Consider the following 16,626-nt stretch of genomic DNA (forward strand, 5'->3'; position numbering starts at 1 on the left):
TATTTTCAAGAACCCTCTTGTTTTATCCAATATTGTAGTTTATATAATTTTATATCAAAGCTATTTTAATTCAAAATTATTAATGTAAATGCTTTTTTACTTTTTCGAATGCAATCTAACGTTTATCTTTAATAATTTGATGATTCTATTAGTTGATCAAACTCAAATGACTTAAACAAAAAAAGTAACTTTCAACCAATCAACAAATAAAACAAAACATTCTGGCAGCTGCTCTGTTATTGCTAAAAATATACGGCAAAACAACTTTTTTATTTGCCGAGTCGTCCCAGGTTGGTATAAGATAATTTGATTGTAAAATTTAACCTGATTAACCTTATTAGCACAAAATAATTTGAATGTAATTCTATACCAGGTTGGTAAAAGGTAACTTGATTGAAGTTCGAAATTAAGAGGTTCCAAAATAATTCAATTATGGTTCGCTAAAAAGAATATTTTTTATGTAATAATAACAATTAAACATTTATAAACTTTTACACTGAACGGACTATATGTATATATATATATATATATATATATATATATATATATATATATATATATATATATATATATATATATATATATATATATATATATATATATATATATATATATATATATATATATATATATATATATATATATATATATATATATGTATATATATATATGTATATATATATATATGTATATATATATATATATATATGTATATATATATATATGTATGTAAAACAAAGAAATAGGTTAGTAAAATTAAACTGTAAACTAAATAAAATTTATTTTGGGCAAATTAACACTCTCTCGATTTCAGATACATCTCTATGGAAGTTAACTAAACCTTTCCTTTCAGATAAATCAGATAACTCTAACGAATGCATCACTTAGTTGAAAACGGTAACATTATCTCTGAAAACTCTTTAATGACTAATATTTTTTAAAACTATTTCATATACGTTGCAGTGCTATCAGGTATTACAGACTTTATGCATTCGTATTTATTTTCTTGCTCTATAGATTCAGTTGATGCAGCTATCAAAAAGTATATTGATTATCCCAGTATAATAAACATAAAGAAAAAATTTAGTACGTGTACACATAGTTTCCAGTTCCATCAAATCACACCTAATGGTATTATTAAAAATTATAGGATCTATGAATAATAAGAAAAAGACAGTGATAATATACCAACTTTTATGTTAAAATCTTAAATTGATCACTTTAGGGACAGTCTTACAGATTGCATTAATAATAGTATCCATGATGGTAAATTTCAGTCATTTCTAAAAATGGCTGATGTTATACCATGTTTTAAGAAGAATGACCCAACTGTTAAATCGAATTACTGTCCAATTAGTTTTTACCAGCCCTTTCTAAAGTTTTTGAAACTATTTTATATGAACTAATCTTGATGTTTATTGAACCTAGATTTGCTAAACATTTGTGTGGTTTCCGAAGAGGTTATAGTACTCAGCATGCCCTTTTTTCTTCACTTAATAAGTGGTATGATTGTATTAATAATGAAGGTGTTGTTGGATCAATATTAATAGACCTCTTAAAAATGTACGGCTATATCCCGCATAACTTACTAATTGCTAAATTAGATATGGTTATTGTTTTTCGAAAGAAAGTCTTAATCTCTTGCTATTCTATTTTTGTGGCCGTAAACAAAGGGTAAAAATAGGGTCTTCTGCCTCAAATTGGGTGGTTATATTATCTGGAGTGCTTCAAAGATCAATCCTTGGACCTATTTTTTTCAGTGTCTTTATAAAAGATTTATTTTTATTTATTAAAGATACGGAACTTTGTAATTTTGCTGACGATAACGCTATTTATGCTGGTGATTATAGCTTTGAGGAGGTAATTTTTCGTTTTCAAAAAGAAGCAACCAACACCATCAATTGGTTTCAGTTAAGTTCGATGGTTGCTAACCCAGATAAGTTCCAATTTCTTGGCTTAAAAAACACAAAAAATCTATTGCTAAAAATACGTAATATAAGGGTTTTTGCCTCCGAAAAGGTAAAGCTACTTGGTATAACAATTGATAAAGATCTAAAGTTTGGCGAACACATTAAACAGTTATGCAATAAAACTAATGGTAAATATTTTGCTATTTCACGCAAAAGAAATTTTTTATCCTTTGATAAATCAATTTGGCTGTTTAATGTTTTTATTGTGTCTGACTTTTCTTATTGTCCTCTAATTTGGATGTTTTGTTCAAAAAAAGATGACAAACAAATAAATAGAATTCATAAAAAAAAGCTCTAAGCTTAGTCTATAAAAGGTTTGATTTGTCTCTGGATGAGTTATTAAATTTTGATAATAGTCCAAGAACCCATCTAAGAAGTTTGAGATTTCTTATGATGAAAACTTTTAAATCTATTAATTGTCTAAATCCAATATTTATGAAAAATCTATTTACTATTAAAAATCTTACGTATTAACTCTGTGAAGCAAAAAACTCATTCTACCTCCTAAAGGCTCCATATATAATGATTCATGCTGAACGTTATATAGAGCCTCCTCGCTCTGGAACACTCTAAATAGTGAGACCATGTTCGCAAAAAGTCTTGAGGTGTTCAAAAAACATATCAAGAGTTGGTATGGTAATAATTTATCGTTTTTAAAATTTTGCTTTACTTTATACTGACTTATACCTTTAGCTAAGATTGTATTATTATAAATACTTTTTTTAAAATTAAAACAATTGTAAATTTTCATGACATTTATTTTTTTATGAAACAATTGTAATTTTTTTTAGGACATTTATGTGTGTGTGTAGTGTCTATAAAGTTAGATGTGTTGATTTAAATTAGTGTTAGTATTAACTAAAACTATCTAGTAAAAATCAACTTGAAACAAGGTTTTTGAATTAAAAAATTAAATTAAAAAATATGTGTATTGTCCCTTAGGTTCGAGTTCACCGCTCAAGTCAAAAATTGGCGGTTTTTACATTTTAATGACTATCGATGCTTATTGCGCATCTAACCACTTGTGACATGATATAGATTTCAGCAAATCAGAAGCCGTAATTCAAAAACTAGTGACAGCGCGCAAGTCGGCTGGCCTCGCAACACCGCACAAGTCGTTAGTTTTTTTTCGTCTCCTGTAAAGTTGATAAAAATGACTTATGAGGAAGTGTTAGCTAAGAGACGATATATATATATATATATATATATATATATATATATATATATATATATATATATATATATATATATATATATATATATATATATATATATATATATATATATATATATATATATATATATATATATATATATATATATATATATATATATATATAACCCTCTTAAGTGTCGCGCAAGGAGAGAAAACTTTCCAGATTACTGCTCTACTACTACTATATAAAAGATATCCTTGCATCCCAGTGGGTACAATTTAGGGCATTTACAACATTAAATATTAGAGAGTTTTATTTGTAATTTTTTACAAGTTTATTTTATTTATCTAGGTTATAGACGACAAGTCTTAACTGACAACTCTCGATGTTGTTGGGAATGCATTTTATGTTCTGGAAATACTTATGTTAATAGTTCTAGTAGCAGTACATGCGAAAAATGTCCTGAAAATTACATTGCGAGTAATGACAAAAGTTATTGTAAACCGGTTATAACTGTTTATTTAAAAATGACAGATTATTGGGCTATTACGCTATTATGTTTAACAGGACTTGGCAATGTTTTTATACTTTTGACCCTCATTTTGTATAAAGTTTACAAAGATTCTCCTGTGATTTGTTCCTCGAATCAAGGTTTATGCTACATCTTATTAATTGGTGCATCAATGTTTTTTACCATGCCGATATATTTTATAATGAAACCGACAGAAACTAAATGCAAGTTTATGCCTTTTGTTGTAGGTCTTACGCTGGTTACCAACATAGGTATTTATAGTTTTTATGGTTATTTACGAAATATTACAAAAATTTTTTTTGGTTACTTTACGAAATGCTTTTATTTTCAAACAATGGTTCTCCAGTTTCATTGTCTATATCGACTAAACTATTATTTACATTTTATTTATAAAAATAATACTATTTCAAATAATAGCAAAGGTTGTGAACTTTTTAACTAAAAAAAAGTTCATAGTTTTACTAGCTTTTATTGACAAAAACGCGTTGTTTATCAACATAGTTATTTTAGTTTTAATAACTTTTCATGTTTTTTATATTGCTTTTAATATATATATATTTTTTCTTTTTTTTCTTTTCTTTTTCATATATTTAATAAAATTAATTATTATAGTATAATAATAAATAATTAATTTATATAAAATTAACTATTATAATATAATATTTATTAATATAATATTAATTATTATAATACAGTGGAGAAAATAGAATTAGCCTCACCATGTACTGATCCAATATTTTGTAAACCTCTAAGCAAATTTGCGCGGTGCATCTTTTGTATCCACACATATAATTATTGTTACAAACAACAACTTTAATTATAATATAGCCTAATTAAATTGCAGTACATTTGATAAAACCATAAAATGTATAATACTTAATATTTGCGGTAACAAATGGAATTAGCCTCATCAAAAATTATTTTCAATTTACTTGTATATTACAAACACTGTGAAATCCTGGCTCATAAAGTTTTTAACATTTGGTTTTTGATACCTGAATTTGAAATGGGATGTGGTAAGCGTTCAACGAATGAAGTTAATCAAAGCATGTAAAGATATAGACTTATCTAATCGGAAAAATACAAAGAAAACTAAAAAATCTTCAAAAGTGGTTAATAATTACTTCAAGATTAGCGTTAATTATGGAGCTTATAAGGAAAGTGGTGGCAAATGTAAAATTGATAATCGTACTAAACGAGTTATTGTACATCGTGCTGCTGCTCATGACTACATCTCAATTTCGTGTTGATTTACAATTACCTGTAACTGTTCAACGTGTGAGATAAAGGTATAGATCTCAAGGAAGGTACAAAGTGTGGACCAAGATTCAGAAGATCGATTTGATTTTTAGGTATCTTGGTATCACAAAGATTTAATATTGCCTTTTTAGTGTATATCGTTGATTTCTTATTACTTTTGTTGTAATTGAATTCACCTTGAAGTAATTTAAACTTTTTAATTAGATTTTATAAACATATTTTTGCGAGCTTTTTCAGTGATAAGTATCACTTGTTTATACCTTTTGTTTTTAATTTTATTTTTAAGATCTCTCTTGAGGTTTTTAGTAATATTAATAAGATTAAAGTATTGTCTTTTAGAATCATTTTTTATGCAAACTAAAAATTCAAATCTGAAACAAAAAAAAAATACAACTTGCTTTCCTTGAATTTACAGGACAATTGATTCGTAAAGATTTTGGAATTAACTTATGTTTCTCGCATTTTGTAAAAATATAAACTGATTTTTCAATTTAGCTATCGTCCTCTTCAAACCTTGTAATTCTTTGGTTATTGTATAAATTTCAGCTCCGTATTTAGCTGTTATGAATGATTTAAATGTTGACATCTTGTACGAGAGTATATATATATAAACTAATAAGTCTCCCAGACTAAGAAGAATTTTCAGAAAAGCTGGTTACAAAACTGTTATTACAGAAATAAATCAAAGTTACCACGCAACAGCCAACCTGGAACCTATTTAATTAAGTGCAAATGCTCTAAAGTGTCGATGAATCAAAACTTCAAATTCGAACAAGGGTTCAACAACACTAAACATTTTTGACTGAAGACAAGTTAAACCAGTCTGCATTAGCTTTGTATAAAGTAAATTGCGATGAGGATATTGAATGGGATAGGGCGAAAACACTTAAAGTTGAAGAAAAAAAATTTGAAAGAAAAGTCCGTGAAGCCTTGGAGATACAAAAACATCAATGTTCTCCAATGTACGGTGTACGGTATGAACTTGGACGATGGACAATATGTTAAAATAAATTTTTGGACTTCATTTTTTTCATACTTAAGTAAAAGAAGCCATTATAAAGGTGACGTCAAAATTTAAAACTTTGTTGTTATTTAAAAGTCACAACTATTGTAATTATATTTATGCTGATGATGCCGGTGCCTATATAATCCGGCAAAAATTTCAAATAAATTATTTAGTATTGAGAGAATTCGTATTATCTAATGTTTTAAATTAGTTTATATATATATATATATATATATTATATATATATATATATATATATATATATATATATATATATATATATATATATATATATATATATATACAGTATCGGACAAAACGAGTGCAACCAAATAATGCTAATTTAGTTTCTTTATATAAAAGTGCTACATTTTTTCGATTTAGAGAAATAGCTATGTAACTGTTAAGAGACAAAGTTCTTCAAGTTTTATTCATCACAAAGCTCATTATTTGTACACGAAAATTAATAAATTAATCAAAAGTATTAAAAAAAGTTGATTTCCTTCTGGACAAAACAAGTGCAACTCGACAAAATGTTGACCAAGCTGTATTTCGCAATCAATATTTCGTGGTGAATCCTATGTTGTCGATCGCAGCCTTGCATCTTCGAGGCATAGATTCGATCAGGTGATCAATGAAACTTTGTGGAATCGCTGCCCAGGCCTTTTGGATTTGTTTAAACAGTTGATCCTTATTACGAACACCTTCACGATTAATTCTGCGGTTGACGATCTCCCACAAGTTCTCGATAAGGTTGAGATCCGGAGATTGAGGCGGCCAATCCATCACCTTGAAACCACTGCTTGATTACTTTTGCAGTGTGTTTCGGATCGTTGTCTTGCTGAAAAACCCATTTTATTGGCATATTCCAGCATGAGGTAACATAACATCTTTCAGGATATTTTTATACACGAAACGGTCCATTATTCCATTGTTTCGATGTATTGGACCTAGACCGTTAGCAGAAAAACACCCCCAGACCATTACATTGCCTCCATCATGCTTCACGGTCCAATGGCAGTAACGTAAATCGAGGCGTTTTCCGGCCGGTCGACGTACACGGCAAATGCCATCGCTCCCAATGATGTTGAACTTCGATGGCAATAGAATTATAGGCATTTGCAAAATAGGAACATGCAAGTTACCTGTTCAGTGTCCAACTGGAGCAACAACAGGTCTTTATGCTCACTTACGTGCTGCTCATCCGAAAACCCATAAAGAGTGTGTAGCGAGAAATGAAGAGAATCTTAAAAGAAAACTTGCAGAACAAAAACTGAAAAATGAAAATAAGAAGCAAAGTAAAGTTAATGACCTTTTTAATAAGAAAGCACATTGGTCGTCAAGTCATCCAAATGTCATCGCTATAACGAATTCGGTTGGTCGCATGCTTGCTCTAGACATGTTGCCATACAACTTTGTAGAAGGCAGAGGATTCAAAGAACTGATGAAATTAATGGAACCACAGCATCTGGTGCCAAGCAGAACTACGTTTTCAAGATCAGTTGTACCTGAGTTATATTGTAGTGTAAAACAAAAAACCGCTAATGAAATATATCGAGATTTTGAAGATATTCCTTCATATTCATTCACGACTGACCTGTGGACTTCGAGGGCGCAAGATCCATTTATTTATTTCTGTCTGTCATATGTAAGCCCTGAATTTGAGCTAAAGACATTTGCATTAGAAAATAAGCCGTTTCCAGGAGAACATACCGGCGAAAGCATTCTTGAATCTTTAGACAAGACTATTGATAATTGGGAGCTTCCTCGGACTGTTCCAATTTATGCGTTGCGTGATAATGGCAGTAATATGAAAAGCGCCATGAATCTCTCACAACCATTTTATGATCTTTCTTGTTTTGATCACACTTTACAATTAACCATCAATGATGCCGTGAGTGAAATTGATGGAATGCAGACTGTCCTTTCCAAAAGTCGTCGTACTGTGTCAAATTATTACCATAGCTGCCAGGCTACACAGAATTTGCACAGAGAGCAGAAGCGATTAGGAAAGGTAGAACGAGAACTGATAATCAATGGATTACTTTATGCTGAAAAGGTTATGCGAAGAAAAAGATGCTATATCTGCAGAGCTAGCAATAAGTGAAATAATTAATAACTTGACTAATGCAGACTGGAAGCTTGCTGAAGGCTATCACTTAATTCTTGCTCCATTTAAACAAGCAAGTAGAGAATTATGTGGCAAGAACTACCCAACGTTGTCTATGAAAAACCCGGCTTTGCATGGCTTAAATCAGCAATTGCAGCGATTCATCAATGATCCTTCACATAAGGGTTGTGGTGTACTTATTGCTCGAAAATTAAAGTTAAAACTAGACCGACGATTTCCGCAATTCATATCAGCTTTGCCTGATGCAGCATGTACATTTCTTGATCCACGCTACAAATCCATCTTCTTCTCTGAACAACAGCAAGCTACTGTTGTAGACAGTCTTCATCAGCACTCTAAGGAATTCCGATCTCGTGGCGGTACTGGTGTTGGTGGAGGTGGACATTGTGCCTTGAGCGATCATGACACGAACTTAATTCAAGGTACAATTCAATTACGTTTTATGTTACGTGATTAACACAGATTAAGACTTGATGGTAATGGCCTGCAGTTCAGATTTAACTTTCAGATTTACTGCATTGTGGTTTAATTTAATTGCAGATGAATAAGAAAACAATAATGCATTGGTTTTCATTTCTGTTTGCTATTTTAGTTTTACATCTATTTATATTATATAATACTTTGTAGGAACATCTGCTAGTGCTGGTGCTCCCGCTCCTGCTTTTGGAAGTGCTGGTCCTGGTTCAGGTCCTGGTCGGACATCAGCTGCAGCCTCCAAGCCAAGTAGTTTATGGGATGACTTCGACAGCATGCTTACAACAGCAACTGCAAATAGGACGCTGCCAGTTGATGATGCAGCTTCTGTGCAAGAGGAGGTCAGAATGTATATGATTGAACCTCCTATTGGAAGGAACGCCAATGTACTTGATTGGTGGAAAGTTAATCATCACCGTCTGCCGAAACTCTCGAGAATAGCGAGGGCACTATTGGCTATTCCAGCAACTTCTGTAAATTCGGAGAGATTGAATTCGACGTCTGGTAACATTGTTACAAGAAGGCGATGTAATCTACTCTCTGAGCATGTGGCTGAACTAACTTTTATTCACTAAAATTTGTAGTACAGCACATAGCAGTAGCGTACCGAAGCCAGACTGCCCTGCCAGCCACAGTCAGTACAGTACACTGTAGATTAAGGTCTCGGACTTTCTGGAATAATTGCCTATGCATGTACTACTACTTTACATAACTGTATAGCATTTGCATTCATTATAGCATTGTACTTTTACTTGTATTGTATTATCTGTTAAACTATAACTGTAAATATAATACTAGTCCTAGTCTTTATTCTATGCACTGCATTGCAAGAACTTGACTTGATTTTTTTTAACTTGAATTATAACACATTGTAATTGTATTGTATGATACTAGTCTCATTTGATTTCATTCACTTTTATTTGACTCTAGAGTATAGTCTGTGTTGCTTAGTATTTTCTTTACATTATAAAACTGCAATATGATTGGTTATTGAATATAAAATGTATAATGTTTCATTTCTGTTTTGTGTTCTGCCACACACTATAAATTATTACTATTTAAATACCAAATTTCAATATCAGTGCAGCGTACTTTCGAATCGAATCGAATTCGAACGAAAGTGGCTTAGTTTCGTTTCGAATCGTTTCGAACTTAAAATATTAGTTTCGCACATCACGAATATATATATACATATATACGTGTATGTATGTATGTATGTATTCTTTACACACGTTTATTTTTGAGGGGATACTTAAAACTGCAAATCTTTAAAGTAAATTTATCACACTCTAATAGGTGTATGTATATATATATATATATATATATATATATATATATATATATATATATATATATATATATATATATATATATATATATATATATATATATATATATATATATATATTTATATATACTTTTTTTTTTTCCAGGAACTTTACTTGTAAAAACAAATCAAGTTGGATGGATTTTAAGAAGAAAAATGTTTTATTGTAGAAGATATTGCTGTTTAAGCTCTGTTTCCCAATACTTAAAAGTTGGCATATATATATTTATTGAAATCCTAATATGTTTATATTGGGAGCTGGCATCAATTAATAAACGACCAAATGTTGTCGTTGTAACTTTAGAAAGCAACATCGAAAAAGCAATGATGTGTTCTTATACTTCAAACATTGTTGGCTTGATATTATGGTTTATTTATAATATCGGTAAACACTTTATATTGTTTGGAAATGTAGATTTTTTTTAGGTTTTTATTGTAATGTAATTTTTATTGTAGCTGCAAGGTTTCCCTGTTGAAATGTGATGCATGCAACAGTTAGTACCGAGGTCCATGTGAACTCATAATCAAAAATAATATTTTTGATTGTAAAGAGTTCACTTCATAGCCGAAAATATATTGATAATTTCTAATCTTCAAATGAAAAAAACTGAAAACAAAAATAAAAACTAAAAAAAAAAAACATAACTAACTATTTACATTTTTTTTCCCGTTATTTATTAAGATATTTAAGGATATATTGCAAATATATACAAAAGAGAAACTACAAGTGAATATATCGTTAAAAAAATAAAAAATAAAAGTATAGAAGACCATTAAGTCATGTCACAGAGAACCGTTATTGTAGAAATTTAAATAAAATTAATTTAATATTTTCTTTTATTTTAGTGTAGGCGAGAGCGTGTATGAAAGAGCCAGGTTTTGAAAGAGCTGATGCTCTTTCAAAACCTGGCTCTTTCATACACGCTCTCCCGTTTAATTGTATTATAATAATTGTATTTTACTCTTTGTGTGGCAACGCTGGATACCTGTCGCCCACAAAAAATTGTTCTGTCGCCCACAAAAAATTTCTACTAAAACAAATAGCTTCGCAATGGTAAAAATTTTGAAAATAAAAAGTAATTTTTTTGGGGTTTACTTATTTATTTTTAAGATAAAGAGTATTGTATTATTTGATAAAACATATATGCTGCATTGTTATATATATATATATATATATATATATATATATATATATATATATATATATATATATATATATATATATATATATATATATATATATATATATATATATATACCGATGTATTGTACACAGACTTTAAAAAAACTTTCGATAGTGTTTCGCATAAAAAGTTATTATCCTAGTTATTGACTTATGGTATTTCTAGTAAACTTCTTAAGTGGATAGTCAGCTTCTTAGCTTACAGAAAACAATGTGTGGTTTTAGGTGAAAGTGTGACAGATTGGGTTGATGTCCTTAGTGGTGTATCACAAGAGTCTGTTTTAGGTCCTCTCCTTTTTCTGGTATTTATAAATGATATACCAGAAATTTTTTTTAATGAATGTTGTTTATATGCTGATAATAATAAGAAAATTGCACCTATTTCTTCTCAAAATGATTCACAATTGTTTCAAAATGATATTAATAAACTTCAAAAATGGTCTACAAAATGGAAACTAGGATTAAATTTTGAAAAATGTAAAATTATGCACTTTGGTTCAAATAATAAAGAATATTCTTATTTTATGACTAATAACAATACATTAATGGAAATTGAAATGTCAAAACTAGAAAAAGACAGTGGTGCTTATATACCAAGTGATTTGAAATGGGCCAAACAAGTAAAATATGCAGCCAGTAAAGTAAATAGTATGCTTTCACTACTAAATAATACATTCAAGTACAAGGATAAAGATCTAATAAAAACACTGTATTGTACGTATGTTAGTTCAACGAAAAGCAACCAAAATGATACCGGAACTAAGACATCTTGAGTACGAAAAAAGATAAGAAATTTTGGATATGACAACTTTCGAGACTCGGCGGCTAAGAGGTGACTTGATCCAGCAATTCAAGATATTTAAAGGTATTGATAAGGTTGATTAGATGCTGGACTCATAAGGTCCAGCATCTAACATTAGATTGAAAACATAGATTGAAACCTGAATTGGTTAGAAATTGTATTAAAAGGCAATTTTTTTCAGCAATAGAGTGGTTTATGGATGAAATAGTCTACCAGCAGAAGTCTTTCAGTCAATTACACTTACCAGTTTTAAATCAAACTTGCAATCGGTCGATTTTAAAGCAATAGCAAACAAGACGAAAATCAAGAAAGTTTATTATTAACGCTTTTTTATTTAAAACTGAACAGTAATTAATATATACCGGCTGTCATAGATATTGCCTGGCGCTTTATCTTATCAGCATTAACTATTTTTAATAATAATAATTTTTAATAATAATAATAATTTTTAATAACAATAACAATAATAATAATAATAATAATTATTATTATTATTATATACATATATATACATGTTCTTCTTTTCCACAAGTAATATTAGATTAAAGATTCGGTATAAAATGTTTAATTAAAGGTTATTTTTTTTACCATACAATTTTTTGAAAGAGCCAAATTTTTATGCTATGAATGAGCCGGCCATTTCTATTTAGCTTTTTTTATAACTAAATAGTTGTTTTGCGCTATAACGACTTCATTGTTTTTTGTATATTCTATTGAAATAAATTGTTTGAATGAAAAAAATATATTCAAATATTAATAAAGTTTTTAATAAAGTTTAAATAATTTTTTTTAATAAGGGATCGTCGATAAATTACGTAACGCAAAGTAAAAACAAAAGGTGTTAAACTCTTTTACGCGGCGATTTTCATTCAACTTAGTGGGCTATTTTCATTCTTTATTCAAGTTAAGACTCGACGAGGGAAAATTTTGATTTTTTTTGTTTAGTAATAGTAATAGTAATATACTTAAATAAGTCCTCGTAGATAAAATGACAAATAATTAAAAACCAAACAAACAAAACCAACAAATTATACAAAATTTTATGGTTTGTGAAATATAAACTTTAAGAAAAAAAAAAAAAAAATTGATACTCTCAAAACCGTTTTCTAGCTTAAACTGGTGGATTAAGTCGCCACGTCTCCTGCGAGTTTCCAAAGTAATAAAATTGAGCCGACGACATCTTTCAGCGTAAGGTAATCCTATTAAATCATGAGGTACTTTTGTTGCTTTGTGCTGAATTTTTTAGATTTCTTTGATGTCACCTTTTAAGTAAGGACACCATACCGGAATAGCGAATTCCAGGTGCGGCCTAACATACGTAGTGTATAACTTACTCCAAACTTTCATATCTCTTGATCTAAATGTCTTTTTTAATAGGCCAAGTATCATATACGTGTTGCAACCTGTGTGTTGATTCCATTTTAGATCATTAGATATGAAGATACCCAGGTCCCTCTCAATATCCGTTTTGTATATTGTGAAAGTTTGCGTTACGTAATTTATGGATGATGTCTAAATAAAATTTATTTTTATTTCAAACTTTATAATGTTTTCACTCATATATCACTAGCATAGTTAATATATGTGAAATGCCTTATAACTAAAGTAACTTATACTAAAATAACACTAGTATAGTTAATATATGTGAAATGCCTTATAATCACTATGGTTCATAGGTAACATTTATCGTCAAGATGTAGTCAAAACAATTTGTTCTTTGACTAGTGTATATTAATGTTTTTATAAACATTTGACTAGTGTATATTAATACTTTTGTTTCAAAGGTGCGATTAACTTCTGCCAAAGATGTTTCTTTTTTTAGTTTTTGACATTGACGTTATACGAGGATATTTTTTTAATAATAAAGTGAAACTATTATTAAAGCTGTTTTATCATTTGCTTTATCATTGATTATCATAGAATTATATTACTTAAAGTACAATCTGATTTTTAGAAGTTTATTTAACAGATTATTATTCTTAAAAGATTTGTTAGTTTTAGAAAAAACGTTACGACTCGTTCATAGCACAGAGTGGCTCTTTCATTGACAAGAAGTTATGAAAGAGCTGTTTTCTCTCTTTTTTTTAAATAGGTGTATGACAGGTTATTAGCATTGTTATCCAATTTATTTCAACTTTATAATATTACCCAATAAAGTAACTATTTAAATAAATAATTTTTTTTTTTTAATTAATCAAAATTGGCTTTTTTTCATACCTTTTTAATACTTTTAAAACGAAATTACATTGTCAATATTAAAATCTCCTAACTGTGACACTGTGTTATATAATACAAAATAATATAAAATATATATATAACTGATAACTTTATATAAACCACATGAAAATTTATCTAGTTTATTAAGCAACTCTATAAAAGCGTATTATTAAAAAATATATTAAGTGGAGTTTAACTTTAATGTAAATATTGATATAAATATTTTTAAATATTCCCTTCTTTATGACTTCTTTCTTATATTTTATGACCTGATGTTATAATAAACATTGTTTTATATTATTTTGTTCATAGTGTTTATATTATTACTGTTGTATTAGGGTTGCTTATTGTTTGTGCAGTTCAAGCTTTACTGGCACGAAATGATCTAAGTAACAATAATGAAGCAAAGTTTATAGCGTTAACTACAATTACAATTTGCATATCTTTAACAGTATATGTACCTGTCTATTATGGAGCAGTTGGCTATTATCGTGATTTAATGGCCTCTTTTTTATTTATTTTTATGGGGTTTGTTGAATGGTTATGCTTATTCGGCCCAAAAATTTTTTTTGTTCTTTTTCGACCGGAGGAAAGAAGTTCTACAAACACACAATCTTTTATTTTGCAAAATAAAGCTTCATTGCAAAATTTTGAAAGATTAAATGTATTTGAATCGTCTGTAAAAGTTAGATTAAAAAAACGATCACGTACGGCAAATGATCTGGCAACGATCTAGATTTCTTTTCAAAGAGGAATTTAAAATTAAAGTAGTTTTGTAAAAAGTATGCTATTGCGCAATTCTCTTGAAAGTAATTTGTCGTAAATATTTTATAGCATCTTTTTACAACCTTTTATTTAAAGTGGATCCGTGGTAAAAAATGCAAAAAATGCAAAAAATGATTTTTTTGTTATTATTGAAAAACTAGCTTTCTAGAGAAAGTGATTTTTGTCCATTGTTTATGTTAAAAACCTGTTTAAAACAATAAAATTATCATTTTTGTTAGTAGTTATTCTTAGCAAAGTCTATAGCAACAGCAAAAGGTTGTCAATTTCTTTTTATCTCCTATAAAAATCTAAATAATTAATATTAGTGTTATTTAAAATAAATATATGTGTTATTTAAAATATTGAGTTTTTATGTGTTTTTTTTGTAGATTGGTCAATGAACATCTTTATATTAGTTTCTTTTGCATTTTTCTTCATTTTTTTATTTTTTTGAATGTAATAATCTTAGAAAACGATATATCAAAATTCTTATATATTTAAACATTCAAGTTTTCAGGAAATGTTTATTATATTTTAAATTAGTGCCTGAAGCAGGATCTTCAATATAAATTTTTTTGTTGTTGAAAAATTAGTATTTCCTTGTCAACCTTTAGTCAAAATTTTGGTTTATTCACTAATTTAGCTGCCATTATGAAACGAAATTAAAATATAAAATAATCCTGCTTCAGGCTCTTTATCAAAACGTAGTCTCCAAGTTATAAAATTTATAGCTTCGTAGTACGATTATTTTTCAAGCAACAGTTCTTTTACATTTTTTACACTTTTAGTGTATTTTTATGCTGGCTTAGCAGCGTAAAAATTGCTTTTTTATTAAAAAAAAATTTTCTTACAGTTTTATTTATTGCTCATATTTTAATTTAAAAAAATCTGTATTAAAAATATTAAACATTTTTGGCTTTTTTACCATAGATAGTAACGTGTTTTCTATATTAAGCAATGATATATTACTAGCTTTTGATTATCCTATTATAACTTTTTAACTCATAAATCTAATCTTTGTGATTATTTCTTTTAAAAGTAAGGAAAGAAATTCTCAAACAGTATATTCTTATTTTAAGATAACTTACCATGTTTCAAAAATAATAGATTGTTTTTAATTTATCTCTTAAAAAACTTTTTGTTGTTTAAGCCAATCTTTCTTTGGGTCAAACATCTGGGGTTAGGGCTCAAGATTGTGCGTTTGCATTTTTCCATTCCTTAATTTAAAATATATTTTGATTATTCACCAGTTTTTTAAAAGCCTATCATGAGTAGTATAATTTAATACTTTTTGTTCTTGATGAAAGTTCGCTCTAAACTTTTAATACAAACGTTTCCACGTCAAAGACGTTCTATTTTCAAAGAACATGACAGTTACAATTAGCTTTCAATAACTTTAAGTTCCGAGGCTCACTATATACTTACTTGAAGTTCCCACTTGGTATATACTTAAGCTCAACAGCCAAAATTACACGGAGCGTAAACCTACATTATATACCCATAACTTAACTAATTCGTAAATCTCTCTAACCATCTCCCCGCATTGCTCTTGAAAGTTGAATGTGTTTGACGTACAAGACTGGCTAAATAAATTTTGATTCTTTAAATTTTTCTTTAAAAGACAACGAATATCTATTTTACTTTTATATTTTTTTTAATAAATAGTTTGTTTACTATAGATATTTAAGACAGCTAATAACTTAAAAATCAATAAAGTTACCAAAAACATTGAATAACTTTGGAAAACTAATCCTTAGTTCATTAAAAAGTATTTTAGAACAATATCCGAAGAATTTAATCAA

At 28.5% G+C, this 16,626-nt stretch overlaps 1 protein-coding gene across 1 annotated transcript in view; it reads left to right on the top strand.

Moving 5' to 3' along the window:
• Nucleotides 1-15,345, top strand: part of LOC105846016 (extracellular calcium-sensing receptor) — a 29,056-nt gene extending 13,711 nt beyond the window's left edge. The window contains exons 3-5 of the mRNA XM_065792815.1: nt 3,479-3,910; nt 9,964-10,242; nt 14,398-15,345. Coding sequence (XP_065648887.1) covers nt 3,479-3,910; nt 9,964-10,242; nt 14,398-14,795 — 1,109 coding nt within the window. The 3' untranslated portion in view covers nt 14,796-15,345. The remainder of the gene's footprint in view (nt 1-3,478; nt 3,911-9,963; nt 10,243-14,397) is intronic.
• The last annotated feature ends 1,281 nt before the right edge of the window (nt 15,346-16,626 follow it).

Source organism: Hydra vulgaris, chromosome 03 (assembly GCF_038396675.1).
Source record: "Hydra vulgaris chromosome 03, alternate assembly HydraT2T_AEP".
Classification (NCBI taxonomy): Eukaryota; Metazoa; Cnidaria; class Hydrozoa; order Anthoathecata; family Hydridae; genus Hydra; species Hydra vulgaris.